The sequence below is a fragment of the Colossoma macropomum genome, unplaced genomic scaffold, assembly GCF_904425465.1.
Source record: "Colossoma macropomum unplaced genomic scaffold, Colossoma_macropomum, whole genome shotgun sequence".
NCBI lineage: Eukaryota > Metazoa > Chordata > Actinopteri > Characiformes > Serrasalmidae > Colossoma > Colossoma macropomum.
Window position 1 is genome coordinate 5,600,756 of NW_023494808.1, and position 22,293 is coordinate 5,623,048.

The following is a 22,293-nucleotide window of genomic DNA, read 5'->3' on the forward strand; positions in this document are numbered from 1 at the left end:
CTGTGGCATCCTGTATAAATAAAAATAATGCGTGGCCACATCTTAGTAAGGCATGGGAATGAGATCCTAATGCATGGCCATGACTTAGTAATGCATGGGAATGAGATGATTAAGTCGTGGTCATTGTTTTTATTTATACAGGACGTCACCAGCGGGGCTCCGTACCAATCACATTCCCACACCTTACTTAGTCGTGGCCACGCATTAGGATCTCATTCTCACGCCTTACTAATTCGTGGCCACGCATTAGGATCTCATTCTCACACCTTACTTAGTCGTGGCCACTCATTAGGATCTCATTCTCACGCCTTACTAATTCGTGGCCACGCATTAGGATCTCATTCTCACACCTTACTTAGTCGTGGCCACGCATTAGGATCTCATTCTCACACCTTACTTAGTCGTGGCCACGCATTAGGATCTCATTCTCACGCCTTACTAATTCGTGGCCACGCATTAGGATCTCATTCTCACACCTTACTTAGTCGTGGCCACGCATTAGGATCTCATTCTCACGCCTTACTTAGTCGTGGCCACGCATTAGGATCTCATTCTCACACCTTACTTAGTCGTGGCCACGCATTAGGATCTCATTCTCACACCTTACTTAGTCGTGGCCACGCATTAGGATCTCATTCTCACGCCTTACTAATTCGTGGCCACGCATTAGGATCTCATTCTCACACCTTACTTAGTCGTGGCCACGCATTAGGATCTCATTCTCACGCCTTACTTAGTCGTGGCCACGCATTAGGATCTCATTCTCACGCCTTACTAATTCGTGGCCACGCATTAGGATCTCATTCTCACGCCTTACTAATTCGTGGCCACGCATTAGGATCTCATTCTCACGCCTTACTAATTCGTGGCCACGCATTATTATTATCTCTATCTAATCTCCTCACAAACATCTGAACATGAAGAGCCCGTATATTTTGCGTGTTTTGACTGGAAATTATGAAAATATAAGATGTTCTCTGAATTTGACGGCGCCGTACATATTTTCAAAAACTTGTTTTTGTTCCTTTTTCTCCCAAATTATGACACACTGACATTTTAAAGCTCTGTGAAATGTTTTAAAGGAACTCTTTCAAAACCATAAATAAAAAAAGAACAATTTTCATCAGTAAATTATGACAAATCAATTTATGACACAATCTGTGTGTGTTTCTGTTAGTATGATCATATACAGGTGGACACACACACTTCCCTGTGTTCAGCATGATAACACAGAGTGTTCCCGTTGCGTACGTGTTCACTCTAGTCCAGCAGAGACGGCTCAGATGGGCGGATGATAGTGGGCCTGTTAGGAGCTGCTGGAGGTCTTCTGTTAGAGAGACACAGAGATATAAGGGGGAGACGTTACTGTGTTCGTTTTCCAGTCCCTCTTACATTTCAGCTCTGTCTAGACATGAACAGCAGGTCTGGTGTCTGAAGCGCTTCCTTGGTTTAACACTGGAGCTACGAGGCTGAAGTAGCCAACAAGTAATGGAAGCCTATGGTTGGGTTTCCATTCAAACGTTTCGCATTTACGAAATTTCAGCAGAAAGAAAAGGAAATTAAGTCGTGTTTCCGTCCACTACAGGAAGTTTAGATGACGAAGGCTACCATGATTACGAGCTGCATCGAAACGAGCACGATAGAGATTTAACTCGGTTTTTGCCTTAAGTAGAATAATCTTAACAGCCATTTGCCATGTTTTCATGACTGTCTGCAGCTCAGAGACGCTGAGCAGGACGAGCAGTTGCCCTCCTAATGAGGGCTGAAATCTGGGAACCCAAACAAACCAGACGTTTTTCAAACATTCATTTCAGAATGTGGAAAGCGACCTTCAAACAGCTCTGCACCATGATTGGACCATCTGTACGGCCAATCATTTCTCACTTACAGCTCGATACTTCATTGTTTATATATTTAAAAAAACACTTTTCCTTCACCCTTTTTTGAATTTCAGCTTTAGCGATATTCTAACTTTTCCACCTCGTCCTAGCGTAAAACTCTTTTTGCGATATTTGGGTGTTTTTCCAAATTTCAGGCTCTTTTTTTTGCGCATTTTCAATTTTTTTTAAAACTGGTGGATGGAAAACCCACTTATGTAGAAACTGAAGATGAAATCAAAATCTTACTTTAGGTGTTTGTTTATCTTTTGAAGCTAAAACAAAGCTTGTTTCTCCTCCTTTGTACCAGCAACTGATTATGGAGACGTCATTTACATGCACACACCTTTATACTGTTTACTCACATTAGACACTGATTTATTTTGATTTATCACTAATTGTCAGTCAATTACTCACCTCTGTGTTCTTTACAAAAGAGCAGCTTTGTCCTTATTGACTATGCGCACGCTAATTCATTAGTATAAGTTTCTTGATTTTTCTGTTGTATGTTTTTAATGTACGATATATTTTTGTGGGAACGATTTGTTATGTTTTGCTGTCTATTTTGTCAGGCCTGTAACAGAGACTTTAAATCTGAGTGATTTTTTTGGTTAATTACAGGTAATAACAATGATAACAATAATAAGATTAATAATACAGACCATTAAGCATGTTGCTACTGCATGCCTACATTACACTCTCGCCTCAAAGCGTGTGGAGCTGTTCAGTGTCTCTAATGGTCTTGATTATGTGGTTTCTGACACTGTTTGACTCACTGTTATCTATAAACATGGACTACAGTTATCATAAAGCTAAAAACAGCAGCTTCAGACTGAATTCTGAATTTTGTCCATATTTAATTTACTTGGCTGTATTCCTCGTTTAAAATGATATCAACATATCTTCTGATTCTTTTCTGGCAAATATCAAAGTCACACTGGAGTCTTTAAACTGGTAAAATGAACTGCTGCAAACAATGATCTGGTATCAAGAACCTTTGCTGTCCTTTTTAATGTATGTTTCAAGTACGTCTGCTGTTTGTGGTGGTAACTGTCAGCGTGGTTTATCTGAGCTTTTACTCCAGCCCAATTTAACCCCTACGCATTAGCATATCTTAGTGTATAACAGTATTTTACCAAAGTACAGACAAAGCCGAATTAATCAAATAGCATGAATTTTGCACATAACACAAACACCAATTTGTGTAATCAGACTGAGACCATTTAACCCTGTAAGACTTAACCATTTAACAATATTTTTTGCAGGTAGGGGGTATTTAAAGTAAAACAAATCCAGCCTTACACATTCTTTCGGTTCTGAAACACTAAGACCTACCTGGGAATTCCCGGCGGCAGTGATGGAGGCACTCTGGCGGGTCGTGAGGGGATCTGTGGTGGGGGAGCTTGAACGGGCTCCAGAGTCCCACTGCCATACGCATTCACGGGGGGAGGACCCGGACGAGAGGGAACAGGAGGAGCACCGAACGAAGGCACGGGATTGGCTGGAGGCGGGCCGGGAGTGGGCCCACGAACAGCAGGAGGACGACCAGGAGGGGGCGCTGATGCTGCAGGCTTACGGACAGCAGGAGGGCTGAGAGAGTGAGGGTGGGTGAGAGAGTGAGGGGGGTTGGGAACAGTAAAGATAGAGCTAATCAAGATTCACCTTTTTAGCAAGAAGTACACATAAAGTAACTCAGTGAGGTGCTGAACCACCATAAGCCTCCAGATCAGCCTCAATCACGTCTCGTCATACACGTGACAAGTCTCTGGAACGGCTCTGGAGGGACGGAACACTCTTTCCCAAAAGATATTCCAAGAGATAAAAGACATTCCCACAGTCGGTGTTTTGATGCTGGTGGTGGAGACCGAAATGTCCCCTCAGCTGGAGATCTGGCGACTGAAGGCCAGAGCGCATAATTCACATCTTTATTCTTAGCAAACTGTCCACTGGCTGGGGGCACTGACCACCCCCATCAAGAGAGAAATGTTACAACATTGGATAAAGGTGATCAGTCACTACTGACTTGCGCTGACCCTTCCTTCCATAAGAAGAGTGGATCTGAACCATGCTGAGCAAAGTGCCCCCCCTTGCTGTGGAGGTCAGTCATACAGGCCTGTACTGTACTATTGGTGTACACTGCATATGCTCTCTCCCACTTGGAGAACATGGTGAAGGACGACTCGTCACTGTTTTCCTCATCTCTGTAGACAAGTGCAGACGCTGTTTACACCACTAACCTCTCAGAGGGTCTTTGTAATGAGGGGTTTACACACCGCAGGTCTACTATAATATCCCTTTATATGTACGCTCCCATGCAAAAACTGGACTAAGACGAAAACGGCAAAACATCAAGCTTTTAGTGATCTTATAAACAAATCATTAACACACACACACACACACACACACACACACACACACACACATACACACACTTTCCAAACTGCTTATCCTTTTGGGTCGCAGGGCGAGCTGGAGCCTATCCCAGCAGTCACTGAGCGAAAGACCGGACACACCCTGGACAGGTCACAGGACAACACTGAAAAACATTGCTGAGCTAGTTTGTGTTTAATGTGAGCCCAAATATTCTCTATAGAGTTTAAATCTGGACGCTGACACCATCCTTTAAAACATATTTTGGGCTTGGCTCGTTTTTTTGTACAGGAGTGTAGGAGGGTCACTGTTTTTGCTGATACAGTCTGATCATGTCCTGCATTGACGTTCTTAGTCCAGAACAGCTGCTCTTACATATCGCACCAAGTTTCCAGCCCTGTTTAGTCACTCAGTGCGTTTACATGCACTTAATAATCCGATAACTGCAGAAAATCTGATTGTTTCAGTAATCTGATCAACACGTTTACATGCACAAGAGTAATCAGATAATGGGAAACTCTGGGTCTACATGAGTCAGACAGTAATCAGATTTCTGCTTTACAACCAGCCAATAAACTCACAGAAGATGATGTGATACAAACGTAACGTAAACCTCAAACTACATGAGCAGCTTTTTTAAAACATGAAACACTTTACCTGAAAATATGAATCATGAAAATATTTAAATCCCTTATTTTGTTTTTGATTTCAGAGTCGCTCCAAAAGTGTTTTGCTGCGTCTCGCGGCGACGCTGCTCGCTTATTTCCGGTACCGCCGTCTGTTTTCGCACATGCACAGACTGAGAAATCCGAAAGAAATCAGAGTAAGAGTTTACAGCACTGAGAAATCTGATTACTGAGCTAAAATCCAGCCTCTTTATTGGATTTCTTAATCAGATTTCTAGAGTATGGTGTTTACATGGTCATTTGAATTATCAGATAACTGCAGAAATGCAGAAATCACTGTTCCAGCTAAAACAGTGGTCAAGCTCCTACCATCCATGCCCCAGTAATGAACCCTCTTAGCTATCGTCCTGTTGACGCCTTTATCAAGGGGTGGGCGATATGGTAAAAATACAATGCCATGATACAGCAGGAAATTATTACAATAAATGATACATCAGTGACAACATTTTTTATTGTCGGCATCAGTTAATTATACCTAATTATACACTTCCTGTAATGAAACATGTAGCTGTCCAGTTATTGAAGTAGTGAAGATAGAAAAGAAAGCATGTTGCGACGTTATGATGTAACTTATCACAACAGTAATATACACTGTTACGCTGCCCAGCCATAACTGAGGTCAGCTGGACCTGCTCTGCATCTATCTATATACCTGCTGCAGAGGATGGCAGGACGTTAAATCCTTAATTGTGTTAATCGTGTATCTGCACTCCTGACGTTTCTCCACTCGTTTGTTCGGGTTCTTCCTTTCCTTTGTCGCCTGTCTGTATGTGGTTGTGTACGTGTACATACCTGGGTTCTCTCTGCAGCCAGGTGTCGTCCACAGGTGGAGGTAGAGGCGTGGAGATGGTGGTGGTGCTGATGTCCCCGATGATGCTGAGCGCCTCTCTGAGGGCGTGATACATCCTCAGCATCTCGTCCCTCCTCTGAGCCTGATCAGCGCTCTCCTCCATCAGGCTGTTCTGATCCGCGGAGGAGTACAGATACGCCAGCAGCTCCGAGTGGATGAACTCCTTCGCCTGGGGGTGAGAGAAGAGAGAGAGGAGATGGAGGACGATAAAGACAGAGAAACCTTTTCACTACATGGTTATTCATATATATATCAACAGAATTACGTTATTAACGTGCTCGGAGTGGATCAGGAGGTGTGAGGGACTCACGCTGTTGATCATGAGGTGCATGATGGTTTTGGGCATGAGGTCGCGGATGCTCTTGTTGACGATGCCGATGTAGGAGTCCACCAGGTTCCGGATGGTCTCCACCTGCCTCTCCAGCTGGGGGTCCATGGAGAACGTGTCGGCCGGAGCACTTTCGTCGTTCTCCACCTGAGAGAAAGGGTACAGGTGAGCGGATGAACATCTGAGGGGATGAACAGGTGAGCGAATGAAGAGAGAAATCAAGAGGTGAGGGAATGAAGAAGTGAGGGAATGAACGGGTGAGTGGATGAAGAGGTGAGAGAAGAAAGGGGTGAGCAGATGAAGAGGTCAGGGTTGTTTCCAGAGTTTAAACCTTAAATCTCACTCAAAGGACTACTGCAGCACCACTGTAGGGCAGTAGCCGTGTATATGACGGATGTAACAATGTTAAAATTTTTAATTTTAGTGTTCCTGTAAAGAGCAAGACTATGAAATATGATACAGTAAATGTGTGATTAAGTGAGGTGTTGAACCACCACAAGCCTCCAGAACAGCTTCAATCACTTTCCTGTGTTTTATTTGATATATATACTGAATATGAGGGATTGTTGTCCCGTACTTCTGTTTTATGGGGTATAATCACTGAATATGAGGGATTGTTGTCCCGTACTTCTGTTTTATGGGGTATAATCACTGAATATGAGGGATTGTTGTCCCGTACTTCTGTTTTATGGGGTATAATCACTGAATATGAGGGATTGTTGTCCCGTACTTCTGTTTTATGGGGTATAATCACTGAATATGAGGGATTGTTGTCCCGTACTTCTGTTTTATGGGGTATAATCACTGAATATGAGGGATTGTTGTCCCGTACTTCTGTTTTATGGGGTATAATCACTGAATATGAGGGATTGTTGTCCCGTACTTCTGTTTTATGGGGTATAATCACTGAATATGAGGGATTGTTGTCCCGTACTTCTGTTTTATGGGGTATAATCACTGAATATGAGGGACTGTTGTCCCGTACTTCTGTTTTATGGGGTATAATCACTGAATATGAGGGACTGTTGTCCCGTACTTCTGTTTTATGGGGTATAATCACTGAATATGAGGGACTGTTGTCCCGTACTTCTGTTTTATGGGGTATAATCACTGAATATGAGGGATTGTTGTCCTGTACTTCTGTTTTATGGGGTATAATCACTGAATATGAGGGACTGTTGTCCCGTACTTCTGTTTTATGGGGTATAATCACTGAATATGAGGGATTGTTGTCCCGTACTTCTGTTTTATGGGGTATAATCACTGAATATGAGGGATTGTTGTCCTGTACTTCTGTTTTATGGGGTATAATCACTGAATATGAGGGATTGTTGTCCTGTACTTCTGTTTTATGGGGTATAATCACTGATTATGAGGGATTTTTGCACTTTGTCTCCAGCTATTTCTGACACACACCTGGTCTTTCTCAGGATACACTCCTGCCCGCAGGAACGAGGCTTTCCAGCTGTCCACGTCCTCCTGAGAGTCGCACGCCAGCTCAATCTGACGCAGGTCCTTATACACATTCCTGATCACAAACACAAACGAATCAATTGTGATCCATTATGAGAGCAGTTATAAACAAAGCGCTGCGTACAGAAAGATAACGGGTCACACTCGAACACAAACCCACCTCTGCTCAGTGTTGAAGATGGCGAAGGTGTGTTTGGTGGACATGAAGCCTTTCTCCACGTCTCTGATCTTCAGGTTATCCAGGGGGAGCATGTACTTCTTCTCCTTCTCCTAAAAATAACCACACACACTCTGTTTGTAATGAAATGCCAGTTAACAGTGGGCGATCCAGCAAAATGATACCATCACGATACTTGAAGACATTTTATGATACACAAAACCACTGGTTGTCATTGTTTGCAGGTAGAGCTGGGCCATATGATTAAATGTAATACCATGATACTTCAGGAGGTTTTCAAGATACATGATGTATCACAATATTTATTTTTTAAGCAATAGAACACAGAGGGAGTGTGTTATCGTGAAATAACATCACGGCTGTGATTTGGTCGCCGTAGATCATCACAGCCGTGATGTTATTGGTGATAACACACTCCTCGAGGGTTCTATTGCTTTTATACAACAGTTAAATAAATACAGTAATAAATTAATAAACTGGGTCGTGAACGCGGCGTTTAATATGTTTTAATGTTCGCAGTTCCTTCACCAAATTATAGTTCCTTAACGAGCAGCTTGTTGCTGCGTCAGAGTAACGAGCTCCGCCCACTCGCTGCACAGCCGGCAGTTCGTTCTCCAGCTCCTTACACTAAATTCCCAAACTGTCATCACCACTGAGCAGCTTTTCGGTCGGCAGCTGTGACAGAAGAGCAGCTAAACAACCTGGAATCAGCCAGAAATGAACCCAACACCATTCGCCAAACGTGTAGTCTGATCTTCAGAGTCTGACCAAATCAGACTGAGCCATAAAACTGACCCAATATCAGGTTTAGCACAGTTTTGTCAGTTTTTGCCAGATCAGTATTAATGTTGTTTTGTTCCAGCCAGTCTGTAAAGCATCTTACAGCCCATTTAGTTTGGCGAATGGTGTTGGGTTAATTTCTGGCTGATTCCAGGTTGTTCAGCTGTTCTTCTGTCACAGCTGCCGACTGAAAAGCTGCTCAGTGGTGATGACAGTTTGGGAATTTAGTGTCGTCTCATCTTCAGAGTCTGACCAAATCGGCTGTCGGTAAAATGTGATCTTAAAAGTGTCCATTTTCTGTTTGTGGCAAAGTAAGAAGTAAAAACGTTCAAATGTCTTGAGCGTCTCCAACAGCTGTCAGAGTCATGGCTTAGCAACGGCGTCTCAGCGGAGTGATACAGTGTTTGTGAAAAAGCTGTGATGTTATGGTGAAATAACAGCACAGTTAGAACGCTTCCCAACCAATCAGCTCGCGTGGCTGGAACTATCTGTTGTATCATTTCGGACATCTGATATGTTGGAACAGACAAAGTAGAGCAACATTTTTAAAATACAATCAAAAACTACTCATCTAAGGATTTGTGTTCAACACTTCACACACTTCGCTGCACCAAACCCAGTTAAACAGGCTGATTATTATCTATTTGTAATCAAAAGTGCATTTGGAAAGTGTTTTTAGGTACTGATGACACCCACAGTGACGGTGACACTGTCACATTGCCAGGCCTATTTGCAGGCTCTCTACAATGAGTCTAAACCTGTCTTTATTATTATTTTATGATTCGATTAGTTGTTTAGTGCTCTAAAAGTACTAAGCAATCGCTCACCTCTTCGTCCTTGTACCAGGACAGAGACTCCGCAGTGAGGACGAACCAGTAGTCTCTAGAGCCGCCCTTCATTATGCTGATGTTGATGGTCAGCCAGCCTCGTCTGATCACCTGCACAGAGGAGGAGAGAGAAACACAACAGTCAGCATACTTTATCCACAAACAATCACCTTTATGTGTCCATTACTGCTCTTTCAGGCTGTTCAACAGGAAATGCAGGATCAGGTTTAATTCAACATTAAATTAAAAATCACACTGAAGATGAAATGAGTGGTGTTAGAGGAGAGAAGTGCAGTAGAGCTAACAGTGTTTAAACTGAGCTGAAAGCTGCTCAAACAGGAACGTTTTCAGGCTGATTTAAATTGTCCAGTGTCGGGGCTCTTCTAATGCTCTCTGTCCACTGGGTCCATTTAAGAGCAGCATAGTATCTAAACGCTGCTTCTACGTTTTTAGTCTTCACCTTCAGCAGGACTAACTGACCAGTTCCTAATGATCTGAGAGTTCTGCTCGGCTCATATCGCTGCAGCAGATCATTCAGATCATCGTGCTCCAGCACCATTAAGACATTTATAGAGCAGTAACAGCTGTTTAAAGTCTGTTCTGGAACAGACTGGTAGCCAGTGTAAGCTGTTTGATTGTCTTTTTTGGGAGTCCAGTTCGGAGACCATTACAGTGATCAATCCTGCTAGAAATAAAGGCGTGGATGAGTTTCTCCAGCTCTGCTTTAGTCAGAAAATCTCTGATCTTGGTGACGTTCTCAAACAAATTTTTTGTATAATTAAGTTGTTGAGATGTAGATAAAGTCATTCAGTCGTTTGGTGTGAAATGCTCCATTTTAGACAAACCTACAGACTCTTTTACAGTGGTGGTGATAGGAACCAGGGGTCACCATGACTACAACACAAACATAGACATTTTATTTACTATCCAAAACCACCAGTGAACCTACACGAGTCTTCTGAGTTTATATATCACTGCTGTCGGAACAAAACCTCGTATCTCCAAAATCATAACTCTACAGGAGAAGAAAAAAACCTACTTTACTTCGAATGCAAGTCAATGGAACCAGACTTTTTCCAAGTCATTTTGGGCCGTTTCTGTTGGTTTATTCATCATGAAATTTACACACAATGTAAAGGGCAACAGGCATTTTCAGATTATCAAAAAACTGAAAAACAAATAATATTTAAGATTTGAGATATTTAAGATAATAGATACGTTTTTTAGGCCAACATATTGTCAAATCTATCATAAAGCAACATCTCAGACATGTAGCATAAAATTACAACCATTTCATGTCGTATCTTTCTGCGAGGGAGCTTTTAGAGGTGGACGTCTGGTTCCCATCACCACCACTGTGAACAGTTCTGACTCGGTAAGTTTCTCTAGAACAGAGTTTCACAACAAACCACTCTGAATGACTCTGACTACATTTTAACCCACTAATTATAGAGACTTTTTGAATAATCAGTGGAATTTATCACCCCTTTAAGGTGATAAAAAGCTGATTTAGTAACTGCAACTGATAAAACTGAGATCAGAGTCCATCAGTGCACCAAGGTTACATGCTAGTTCTTTAGTTCTAGATCTAGATCTTTAGTTATCTAACACTGTGGAGGAGATAAGCTGCAGTTTTGTGTCATTTTGTAAGTCCTAAGACTGACTGTGAGCTCTGATCAGTGATACTGGTGGTGTGTGTTGTACCTGATTGGGCATGGCTCTCTTCTTCGTCACATTGGCGCTCTGCTGGGCACTGACCACATAAAACAGACAAATACATCAGACATCATCTACAAATGAACTGGACACATGACTGATCAGGGTCAAACGTGAACGACGACGTCACTCACTTGGCAAAACCAATGAAGTCCTCATGGTTGGTGTTGATGTAGGAAAGCTCAATGTCAATCAACAGCATCACCTACAACACATACAGTTTAAAAAACACATTAAACCCAAACCTGTAACACTCACAGCTACTATTCTTATACAGCGTGACATGGATGAAGAAGCCCATCCAGCGAAAGACCCTCCTTTATTTTGATGGGGCCAAATCTAATCTCGACACTCTTACTGACTACATTCCATCTGGATCCCTGCATCTCTGAGATTTCTCTATTTTTGTTTGTCATTAGAAAACAGTGATCTGTGCACTTGAGCTTGTACAATTAGTTCAAAATATGTTATCATTGAAGGCTTGTGGCACATCTGTTGATTTATTTTTTCTTTCTAAGTGAAACAAAGTATGAAATTAGTCCTTTGGGGTAAGAACCGCCCCACCCACCCACCCAACACAAGGAAAAAAGCCCCCTCTAGCATTCACTCCTAAAAATGATAGTTCTTCAAGGTTTTTAATACTAAAGACAATGGGATTTAAGGGTTTTCTGTATTGTAAAGAGGTTCTTCAGATTGATGGAGGATGTGCTGTGATGGAGAATGGTTCTTTTTAAAAAGGGTTCTTCTACTGTTACAAGCTAACAAAAGCAGAACCCTTTTCTGTGCTACATAGATTTTCAATAAGTTTCTATATAGATACTATAAGTAACGCTTTACATCAATCCGAAGAACCATTTCATGATGCAAAGAATCATTTAATCATGCAAAGAGTTTTTTGAGTGTTTTTTGAGTGGTTCTATTTACATTCTATACAGAACCATTTTCTTCACTAAAGAAACCTTTTTAAAGTGTGTACTACCTCTAAGATAGTATTTGGTTAAATTTTTCTCATAAAGGTACAAAGTTTCACTGTCACCTTGAATCAGTAAACATTTTTAATCGTCAAAGGGGGGGTGAGGTGGGGGGTTGAGGTGGGGGGTTGTACGTGAATGCTAGTGCTTTGTTTAAATTATTATTATTATTGTTGTGATAATACTAAAATTTTCATTAAATTAATTTTCATGAGTGTTTATAAGATCATTACGCAATTACTATAACCACAATTTGTCTTTCTATTTTACTGAAATTTGTTATATATTATAATACCACATTATTACATTACATTATTACCTTTACTGTAATGAACTGTAATGAAGTGGTCTCTTGAAGACAAACTGCTAGAGGCTTCAGTTTCATTTTAAAATATGCGTTTGTGTTGTGTTGATAAATATGTGATCAACAATACAGCTTTAAAAAACTGCAAAGTCTAGAAATGATCCGAAGTATAAATTATAGATTCTGTAAAACTTTAATGACGAACTGATGTGGAATTTACAGGATTTGCAAGAGGCCCTTTTAAAGCTGTTCCTTTTTATGTCATAAAAAAACCAGAACTGTGCTGTTTCAGTTCATTTCTAACTGTGTGCACATCTGAACATCATCATTCTGTACATCATAAACTGATTTGATTTGTATAAACAGGAAATGTTCTTAAGGTGGACATTTTCCCCAATTTTCTCCAAATTCCACCTTATATCATCATTAACCTCACATCTGCAAAACCTTCACCTGCTTGTTTAGTAGCCAAGATTTTAGTCCAGTTTATGGACAATTCCTACTGGTGCGTTCTTGAGGAAGTGTTTGCATAATGTAAAGGGAGTACATATATCTATTTATCAGTGCAATAAGCAAACCCTAATATTAGAATAAACAAAAAATATAGCTGCAAGCGGTGATTTGCGGGGTCCAAGCACGCTTTGTAAGTTCGCCCAACATTGCTTTTTTGGCCACGACCCTCTTTGGCTGCATGTCGGGAAAGATTCATACATATATAAGAACTTTAATTGTCATTGAAAAATTTTACGGCTTTCAAATGCAGCTTTTTATGTTAAAATACTGCAGTAAATGGACCTTATCTTTCATATGGCTGCTGTCGGAAGAAAATCTCATATCTCTATTTTTCAGTTTTTGACATAATTTGAAAATGCCTGTTACTCTTTACATTGTGTGTAAACTTCATGATGAATGGACCAGAAGAAACAGCCCAAAATGACTTGGAAAGAAGTCTGGTTCCATTGACTTACATTAAAAGTAAAGTATATTTTTTCCTTCTCCTGTAAAATTACCATTTTGGAGATATGACGACAACGAAATGTTCATAATTAATGTGCATGTGTTTTTTGTCGTCTACTTATTGGAAATGGTCATTTTGTTATGTGTTGAATTTGACTCATGAGACAATCAGACGGGGTACAAATGAGCTGATTTGGTGATTTTGGCTGCCAGTTACTTTAAAATGCTGCTGTAGTTGGACTTCATCTTTGGTCACTTTGTGCTTGGACCCCTTATAAACAGCTGTGATTGTTCTAAGTTTGAGTGTGTTCGTTTAACCACTTCCAGATCTCCAGTATCTCCCAGTATTTAATGATTGTTTTACAACAAAAACGCTGTTCATAAGAGCTGAGATATGTTCATAACTAGGTTATGTGTACAGTAAACACCTTTACCCCCCACGTACCTGGTCTTTGGTCTTGCTCTCTCTCTCTCTGACGTATGTGGTCACTATTCTTTCGGTTTCCTCTCTCAGTCGTGGATAAGAACCCAGCTGTCAGGGATAAACACACAAACGCAGCTGCAGCAGAAAACAACGTCCCGCTATAGTACACTATACTGTAATACACACTCTTAAAAAAGACGGTTCTTCGTGGGAATGGTTCTATATAGAACCATGAACACTCAAAGAATCCTTTACATAATGAAAGGGTTCTTTGCATTGTGAAATGGTTCTTCAGATTGATGGAGAATGTGCTGTAGGTTCTATACAGAACCTTTTTGAAAAGCAACAAAAACGGTTCTGCTATTGTAATGATGTCCAGCCTAGTAAGTAACAATAGAAGAACCCATTTTGGCACTATATAAACCTTTTCAAAAAGGGTTCTATATGGCACCGAAAAGTGTTCTGCTATTGTTACGATGTCAAGCCTGTAACAATAGAAGAACTCCTTTGGGTGCAACATAGAACCCTTTTCAAAAAGGTTCTATACAGAATCATATAAAACACATTCTCCATCAATCTTAAGAACCATTTCACAATGCAAAGAATCCTTTAATTATGCAAAGGGCTCTCTGAGTGTTCATGGTTCTATAAAGAACCATTTTATTTGCTAAAGAACCCTTGAAGAACCATCTTTTTTGATGTGTACAAACTGCTGCTGGAACAGCAGATTCTCTCTCAGACACCCAGACCAGCACAAACTCAGTACTGACAGTGAATAACACACACAGGTTACACAGTCAGCGCTGCACAATGTAAGATCAATCAATCATTTTAATCAAAATGAAATATCAGTTGTTACACACGTTACAATTGCAGTGCGATCAGAGCTGAAGGTTTCAGGGTTCCCACACTATTTGAGGGCAGTTTCTATGAGTTATATGGATGGTTCTACTGAACGAGTTCGAAGTCAGAGCTGAAACACATTTGGGCTTCTAACTGATCTGGACTTTAGACTAAAATCCTTTTGCTTTGAGTGACATTTTACCTTAATTATTTTATTTTATAAAAGCAAATGACCGAATTTTCCATTTTGTCCTTACCACACCTATCATAACTCTACCAAACTGCACCAAATGTTTCAGTAGTGACTGTTTCGGGGGTGACAAGTTTAGCTCATTTTGAGCCTAGAAACACAGCCAGTACATGACCAGCAAACATAGCTTTGAACAGCTGTTTACACAGGAAATCATCATAATTCTGGTAAAATACAAAAAAGTTTACTTATCTGCAGAAAATCTGTGTTTCGGTAGTGACGATTCTTAATGTTCCACACTGACTTACAGACTTCAAAACAATGGGATCTACCTGCTCACCATGTGGCCATGAGGGACAGGGATGCAGCCTCACTTCCTGCTCTAAAATGCAGGGGTGTGGCTAAAACAAGGCTCCGCCTACAGACTAAAACTCTGTTTCGGGAGTGACATAAAAACAGGTTTTTTATTTAAAAATTAAACTCATGAAAAATCCAAATCTTTCAGCTTAACTTTAAAACAAAACAAAAATATATTCATTTATCTTTTAAATATAAAGTATTATTTGTTCAAGTGTAAATTTAGGGGTTAGGGTTTGGGACAGACACCTCCCATTATGAACTACCCTATAAATGATGATGATGTGTATATTTAGCTTATTACTGTCTCTATTAATGTCCTGGGTTTAAATCGATTCAGGCATAATCCAAACCTTCTTCTAGTTCTTCAACTAGGCAGAATCTGATCAGCTACAATATTGAAATGTTACATGATGCTATAAGCTACTATGTGTTCGTGTAGCATCAGTCTGTCAGATGCTCTGATGCAACATTAATAAATCCTTCTAAATACAATATTACAGTGTTCCAAACTACAACAGGTATGGATGGATGCAAACTGGGCATTAGCAGCTAAAAATATGCAAGAAACAACATGTTACAGTAAGAAATATTGGAGACTAAAAGGCCCAGATTTACACTTTTCCAGGACATTTCATCAGTTTTCCTACTCTCCTATTGTTTTCAGGCTTACTGGGATATGTAGGAACCCTGCTTTCACACACACACACACACACACACACACATATTATATATCTATATATATATATATATATATATATATATATATATATATTCCCAAAATGGAAATTATATTATATTATACTATATTTTAATGAAGTACATTATATTACTACACCACATTACTAGGTCATTTTATACGAAAATCATGTTATATTACACTTTGAGCACAGCACACTGTTTAATTTGATACAGAGATCATATATAGTCCAATATATCAATAGAGGCCAATTACGCAATAGCAACTAACTCAGAGTACACTGTGCAGCCCTGCTGTGAACACAAATAACACAACACTGCAGAGAACCAACACGTCACACAGCAGGTGTGGTAATGCAGGTGATTTATGGATCAACAGGTGTGCAGCATGCAGGTGTTCAGAGGTCAGGCATGCCCATGCAGGCGTTAATAAAGGCAGCGAGATTAGGTCTGATAGTGGACGTGTAGGGAGTCTGTTAAAGAATCTGAACTACCAAATTTACCTCCTACACCAAACACAGATCAGCCAAGACAGAAGTACAGACAAAATCCAGACTTCTAGATGGAGCTCCCACTGTTTTAGCAATGCTAAGTCCATGTTTATACAGTGCCCTCCACAAATATTGGCACCTCTGGTAAACATGAGCCAAACAGGCCATAAAAAAAACATTCTTTATTGATTATCCTTCTTTTCTTTTTCGTTTAGAATATCTAACTTTTATTTGAAGTAAAATGACTAAAAGAAAAAAACTAAATCTTATCATGAAATCAGAATTTTTCTTAAATCAATTTGTGCCACAGTTGTTGGCACCACTTCATTTAACACTTTGTGCAGCTTCCCTTTACAAAGATAGCAGCTCTTAATGCTTAATGAGACTGGAGACCTCATGGCAAGCGAACTGAGACCATTCCTCCATACAGAAGCTCTCCAGATTCAGAGGACCACTTATGGACACTCCTCTTCAGCTCATCCCACAGGTTCTCTAAAGCCTTGGGTTCACTGCATGACTTTTACAGGCTGAACAGATAATAAAAGAGCGTCTCACACTGTCAGATTATTTGGGCAACTGAAACATTGGGGATCCACACTACTCAACTTTTCAGATGTTGCTGAACTGAATGGAGCTCACTGAACTCACTGAACTCGCGCAAACTCTTGCGTTCTCCTGTTACTAGGATGACGCTCAGAGTCAAGGTGAAAAAAATAAACGTTTGATGAACTCCGACTGGTCGGGAGGCGGTAAATCTGAGTCAGCGCCCCTCAAACATGACTCGACTCTCTCTCCGTTGACTCTCACTGACCCAAAAATCTGCAGACTAGAGCCGACCAGCTCAGACTCAGCCAGACTGAGAATCAGGGCTAAAATTGGGGAACATGTCGTATAGCAGGCTTAAGGGGGTCAGGTCAGCAGACTGGGGTGGTCATGACAAAACCTTGATTCAGTGGTCAGTAGGCCATTTTTGTGATGATTCTGAGGTGTGCGTTGTTTTTTTTGCAGTTCAACAACCTTTTGTCTCCCATCATTTTTGTATTAGCCAGTCTCATGGTGATGGATGACTGAGGGGACTGAGGGGATTTAGCCTGTGTGTCACCTCATATTTATACCGCAGTGAAACAGGAAGTCATGGCTGACCGCTTAAGAGTTCCCAATCACACAGGTGAACTTTAAAATATAAAATATGAATGTGAACATACTTCAGCTGGATTTGATTCTTAGGAATTTCTAGGAGTGCCACACATAGATTTGAGAAAAATATCCTTTTTCATGCCAAAAATTTCATCATATATATAAAGATTATATATATAATAAAGATTTTTGTTAATATTTTGAATGAAAGATCAAAAGGACCAGCAATAAAGAATGTCTTTACAGCCTGTGTTGCTCATGTTTACCAGGGGTGGCAATAATTGTTAAGGGCACTGTAGATAACTGTCAATAAGTGTCTAAAACCACATGATCAAGTTTATTCGTGGTTACTGAACAACACACGGTTTGGGACAAATCTGTGATAACGTAGCAATGCAGTTAGCACCAAGCTAATGGGTTTGGTATAAACTTCCATCACTAACCTACATCAGCCTCGTAGCTCCAGTGCACAACTTAAGAAGCAACACCAAGCATGTCTTGGCTGACTGTTTAAATTTGGATATGAAGTATTAGAGAAAACTAATGAACTGAATGTTAGCAGAGCAGAGGGTCACATTAGGAGGAGAAAAAAAAAAAAGAGTAATAAATAAAAATCAAAATAAGGGTTATAAGGAAGAGGGGGGCCACATGTTGACTTTGCTGGGGATAGAAATGTGTGAAGTTACCTGAACAACTGAAGGGACTGAAGCAATAGAGAAAAATAATAATAAAATATTGAAGCGTTTCATTGGAGAAGGTTAAATCAATCAGTAGGGGTGGTGCTATTTGATTGGAACACATGACAGGAGGTGGGATTTGGGTTTGGCGGGGGGGAATCACTGCGTGAGTGAAGCTGCAAGAACGACACGTAAACAACAAGCAAATGAATATCAGCACTCACACACTAACTACCTATCTCTGTCTACCCCTCTATGACAGCAGATGGTAAAAATAAGCTGTATGTATATTTAGTATCCACCCGTCATGCTCATCTCTACTCGCTGATAAAGCTGTACGTCCATCCACTTTATGAAAAAACCTCCTTGTAGCTCCACCATGTTGGTGAACAGTTAGAGACTGTGATCCAGGGGCATTCAACAGGGATGCACGGTGATATCGGCATCATACTGGTACCAGCAGATGTTCTCTAAACCAAAATGTGTCTTATATGTGATGATTTACTGCAACACCAGAAGAGCAGAGTGTTCAGGTGACGCTGGGTTACTGAAATATAATATCTGCATTTTATTCATTTTGACTCTACAGAAATTAAAGTTATATCGCTTTGTAACGTCAAACCAGGTGGATTTACATTTTAGGATGTTGTCACTGGATTTCGGCATTAGCCGGAAAATCCCACATCGGCAGGTCCCTAATATTTAATTCTTATCCTGCCGAGTTTTGTGATTTCAGTGTTCAGTTCATCTGTTAATTGTAGGGATGTGTTAAGGGACTCATACTCAGTTATTCAGAGTACTGAAATCAATATTTGGGCACTCATTATGTTTCATCACAGGAAGTCGGAGAAATTATACAGGCTAAAGGCCCATTTATGCTCAACATTAATTATGGATACAGACACGGACGGAGCCCTTCATTTGTACCCTTGTTCATTTCGTCTGTATTTGTGTTCATTCTCTGAAAGCTTACGGATAAGGACGAAATGAAGCAGTACCACCGGAGGCCATCAGGGGGCAGTGTAGCCAACAGTTCATGAGACAATGCCAATTTCTCTCCTTTGTAATACAGGGTGACTCTAAAAGATTCATCCAATTTCAAAGCACCACATTTTTACATTATTTTTACCTAGCTCCTACACCGCTGCCATGTTTGCTGTCAGGAACTTTGACTCTGGACTGCCCTCTAGTGGATGTACTGCTTAACATCCATGCCAATGTAAAGGACGCATGGAAGTATGTGGGCAGTGACGGTTACATTGTTTGAAACGGATGTAAAGGGAGTATAAATGAGCCTTAACAGTTCAGTCAAAGGACAACTGAACGTATTATCTTTGAATGAGTCAAACTGACCCCAATGTTTAACGTCTCTAAATTGTTTTGCAAAGAAAGTTCTGAGTAAATCTGAGGATAACAGGAGGGTTAAGTTACTGAGCGGGCAGACACAGTGCAGCTGGCTCTGCCACAGCTTTAGAGTTAACTAGGCTAACTACTCTAGCTGTTAGCTAGATGTAACCTAGTTCCAGAAACAATGGGAATGTAATTGTCTGATAAACTAACATGTCAATTTTAGTTTATTTTCTTCCTCAGTTAACCAATTATCCTGTTCGGGATACTTGGATCTCAAAATTAGTTGGAATGCAAATTCATAGCTATTTTCTAAGTTTTCCATTTATGGCTCTGTACGCAGAACAGCAGGACTTTAGATCTAGTTCAGGCAGAAATAGGAAGCCACCGGAGTCAACGCTGCGGAGGAGTGCCGAGTAAACCTCGCTGTACTGTCAAGTTTGCGACGTGAGCCAAGAATGACAACTGGTCATCCAAAACTACAGCAAGACTTTATGCACTTTCAGACCAGTGGCACCAGAAAGATCTTAAGGAAGATGAAAATGATGTTCAGGAGCTCAGTTTTACTGGGATTCAGACGAGTGGGCTGCTATTCTTAATGGGAGATCAACCAGACATGTCAAGATGCTAATGGAAATCTGGATTCTGAGTTCTGATCTACATTCGGTTTGTGTGACCGTGACCATCATCAATTAGACGAAATCTGAGTTGAGTCCTCTGACTCAGCACTGCTATCCGAATACCAGGTGGGAAGAAGATGATTTGTTAAGCATATTCAACAAAGCTGTGGCAGCCAACTGATGATACTACATTGCCAAGAGACTATAAAAGAGTATGGAAGGAAAGGAGAAGTGGACCTAGCACTGTGCCTTGAGGGACACCACAGGAGAGTCTGCACAGACCCACTGTAGGTCCTCTCCATGTCACTTGATAAAAGCAATCCTCCAGATAGGACTCAACTAATGCCATGCTGAGCCAGTGGCTGGTGAGGAGGGTCAGGTGGTTGACTATATTGATGGATGCAGAGTGGTCAAAAAGACCTCTACGTTGTCACTGCAATACTGAGAATAGCCCACCACCCAAATCAGCGGTGTCCAATCTTATCCGCAGAGGGCCGGTGTGACTGCAGGTTTTCACTTCAACTAAGCAGGAGGTCACCTGATGAAACGTCTGAAGACTAAGACCAACTTATTAAACAAGTAGAATCAGGTGTCCTTCAGCTTGTTTGGAGTGAAAACCTGCAGCCATACCAGCTCTTTGCTAATAAGACTGGACACCCCTGACCCAAACACAACCTGGGTCAACAATCCAGTGGTCAGAAACTGTCTAAAAATGAATAGAGAGGTCTGATAAATTGTGCATCAATAACTGGACTACAGTCTGTAGTTGTTCACCTAAATAGTGGCGGTGAAAAGTAGGTGGAACTCAAGGTGGCCACTGTGTGACCTTACAAGGTAGATGTTTCTAATAAAGTGGATGGCAAGTAGCATCTCTACACATGTTGCTATATTCTGTTTGTTTTTTCCCCATCGTTACCTTCTCTGTACACTTGTGGATGAGTGTGGACAGCTCGGACACGACCAGGTCCACGCATTTGAGACACGGCTCCTTCAGCTTAATGACCTGCTTTTTCACTATGGCTTCAAACGCCAGGTCAGGAGTAAACAAGCCTGTCCTGAGGCATCATGGGAAAGTGGGGTGGGGCAAGGTGAGGGTTGTTTTTATATCGGGGAGGAACGAGACAATACAGGGGATAAAAGTGGGATGTACAAGTGTTGGTATTGGCCAGGGGGATGGGATTATACAAAAAAAGATAAAATAAAAAGAAAGAAACAAGAGAACAGAGAGAATAAAGAGAGACAGAAAAAGAGCACATGACTTAGTTTTCACAACAAACACTCTCACATCAGACAAGCCCCGAATTTCTCAATGTCTCACCTACACTACTCAAGTAAACTGGAGTAACGATCAAGGTAAAAGTAAGCGAGAATAACGTAAAAGACAATCAGCAGTAAAAAAGGAAGAATTTATCTGAAAACAAATTCAGTCTGTAAGGTAAAGCAATCATGTGTGAATAATTATAAGGTCTCAGTGTTAAATTTGACAATAAAAAGAACTTTCAGGGGAGGAGCAGCAGTTTTAAAGTAAAGACCAGATTCAATATGCCAAACACTGCACTGACACTTATATAATAGACCAATGCTCACACTTAATCATAGAATTACCCACTTCTGTGTGACATGAATGTAGGTGGAGTAAGAGAAGTTAGAAGCTTGCCTTCAGTTGAGGCCAGAGTCAACACGTTAAACTGGCCTTGTCCACATGCTGTGGTCACTGAGGGGTCGAGCCCAGCATGCTCACTCAGAGACATGACGAGACAGTGAAGGGAAAAGGGGGCTTTCTGTCAATCTCTGGCAATAACAAATCAATAATGATTTCATTTCTAGACCACCAACAAATCCTTTCTGCATATTTCAGATCAAATTTCAACCCAATATTACATAAACTCAGATGTCGCCGCAAATAAGAGCCCTTTCATATTCAGAAATAGATCGGAGCCAGTTTATATGCAGCCTGGCCACTTCTTATTTCCCTCGTTGTATCAAAAACAGGACTACAAAACAGCAGAGGGATGGCATTACTGCTACTGAGCGCTGATTGGTTGGCATTACTGCTACTGAGTGCTGATTGGTTGGCATTACTGCTACTGAGTGCTGATTGGTTGGCGAGCGGAGCAGCGCATTGGCTGTTCGCGCTCACTGACATTATGAACGTAAATGAGGCGCCATTTTAAACTCCTATAATTCGAGT

The 22,293-nt window shown here is 40.9% G+C and overlaps 1 protein-coding gene across 3 annotated transcripts in view; it reads right to left on the minus strand.

Annotated features, from left to right (window-relative positions):
- Positions 1 to 782: 782 nt before the first annotated feature.
- Positions 783 to 22,293, minus strand: part of dnm2b (dynamin 2b) — a 41,390-nt gene continuing 19,879 nt past the window's right edge. For 2 of the 3 annotated variants that reach the window (XM_036557137.1, XM_036557135.1), the window contains exons 13-23: positions 21,019 to 21,157; positions 13,763 to 13,849; positions 11,220 to 11,290; positions 11,074 to 11,122; positions 9,370 to 9,480; positions 7,745 to 7,854; positions 7,528 to 7,639; positions 6,094 to 6,258; positions 5,726 to 5,952; positions 3,213 to 3,467; positions 783 to 1,327 (exon numbers count right to left, since the gene is read on the minus strand). In XM_036557137.1, coding sequence (XP_036413030.1) covers positions 1,261 to 1,327; positions 3,213 to 3,467; positions 5,726 to 5,952; positions 6,094 to 6,258; positions 7,528 to 7,639; positions 7,745 to 7,854; positions 9,370 to 9,480; positions 11,074 to 11,122; positions 11,220 to 11,290; positions 13,763 to 13,849; positions 21,019 to 21,157 — 1,393 coding nt within the window. In that variant the 3' untranslated portion in view covers positions 783 to 1,260. The remainder of the gene's footprint in view (positions 1,328 to 3,212; positions 3,468 to 5,725; positions 5,953 to 6,093; positions 6,259 to 7,527; positions 7,640 to 7,744; positions 7,855 to 9,369; positions 9,481 to 11,073; positions 11,123 to 11,219; positions 11,291 to 13,762; positions 13,850 to 21,018; positions 21,158 to 22,293) is intronic. The other variant, XM_036557136.1, reaches the window with a different exon arrangement.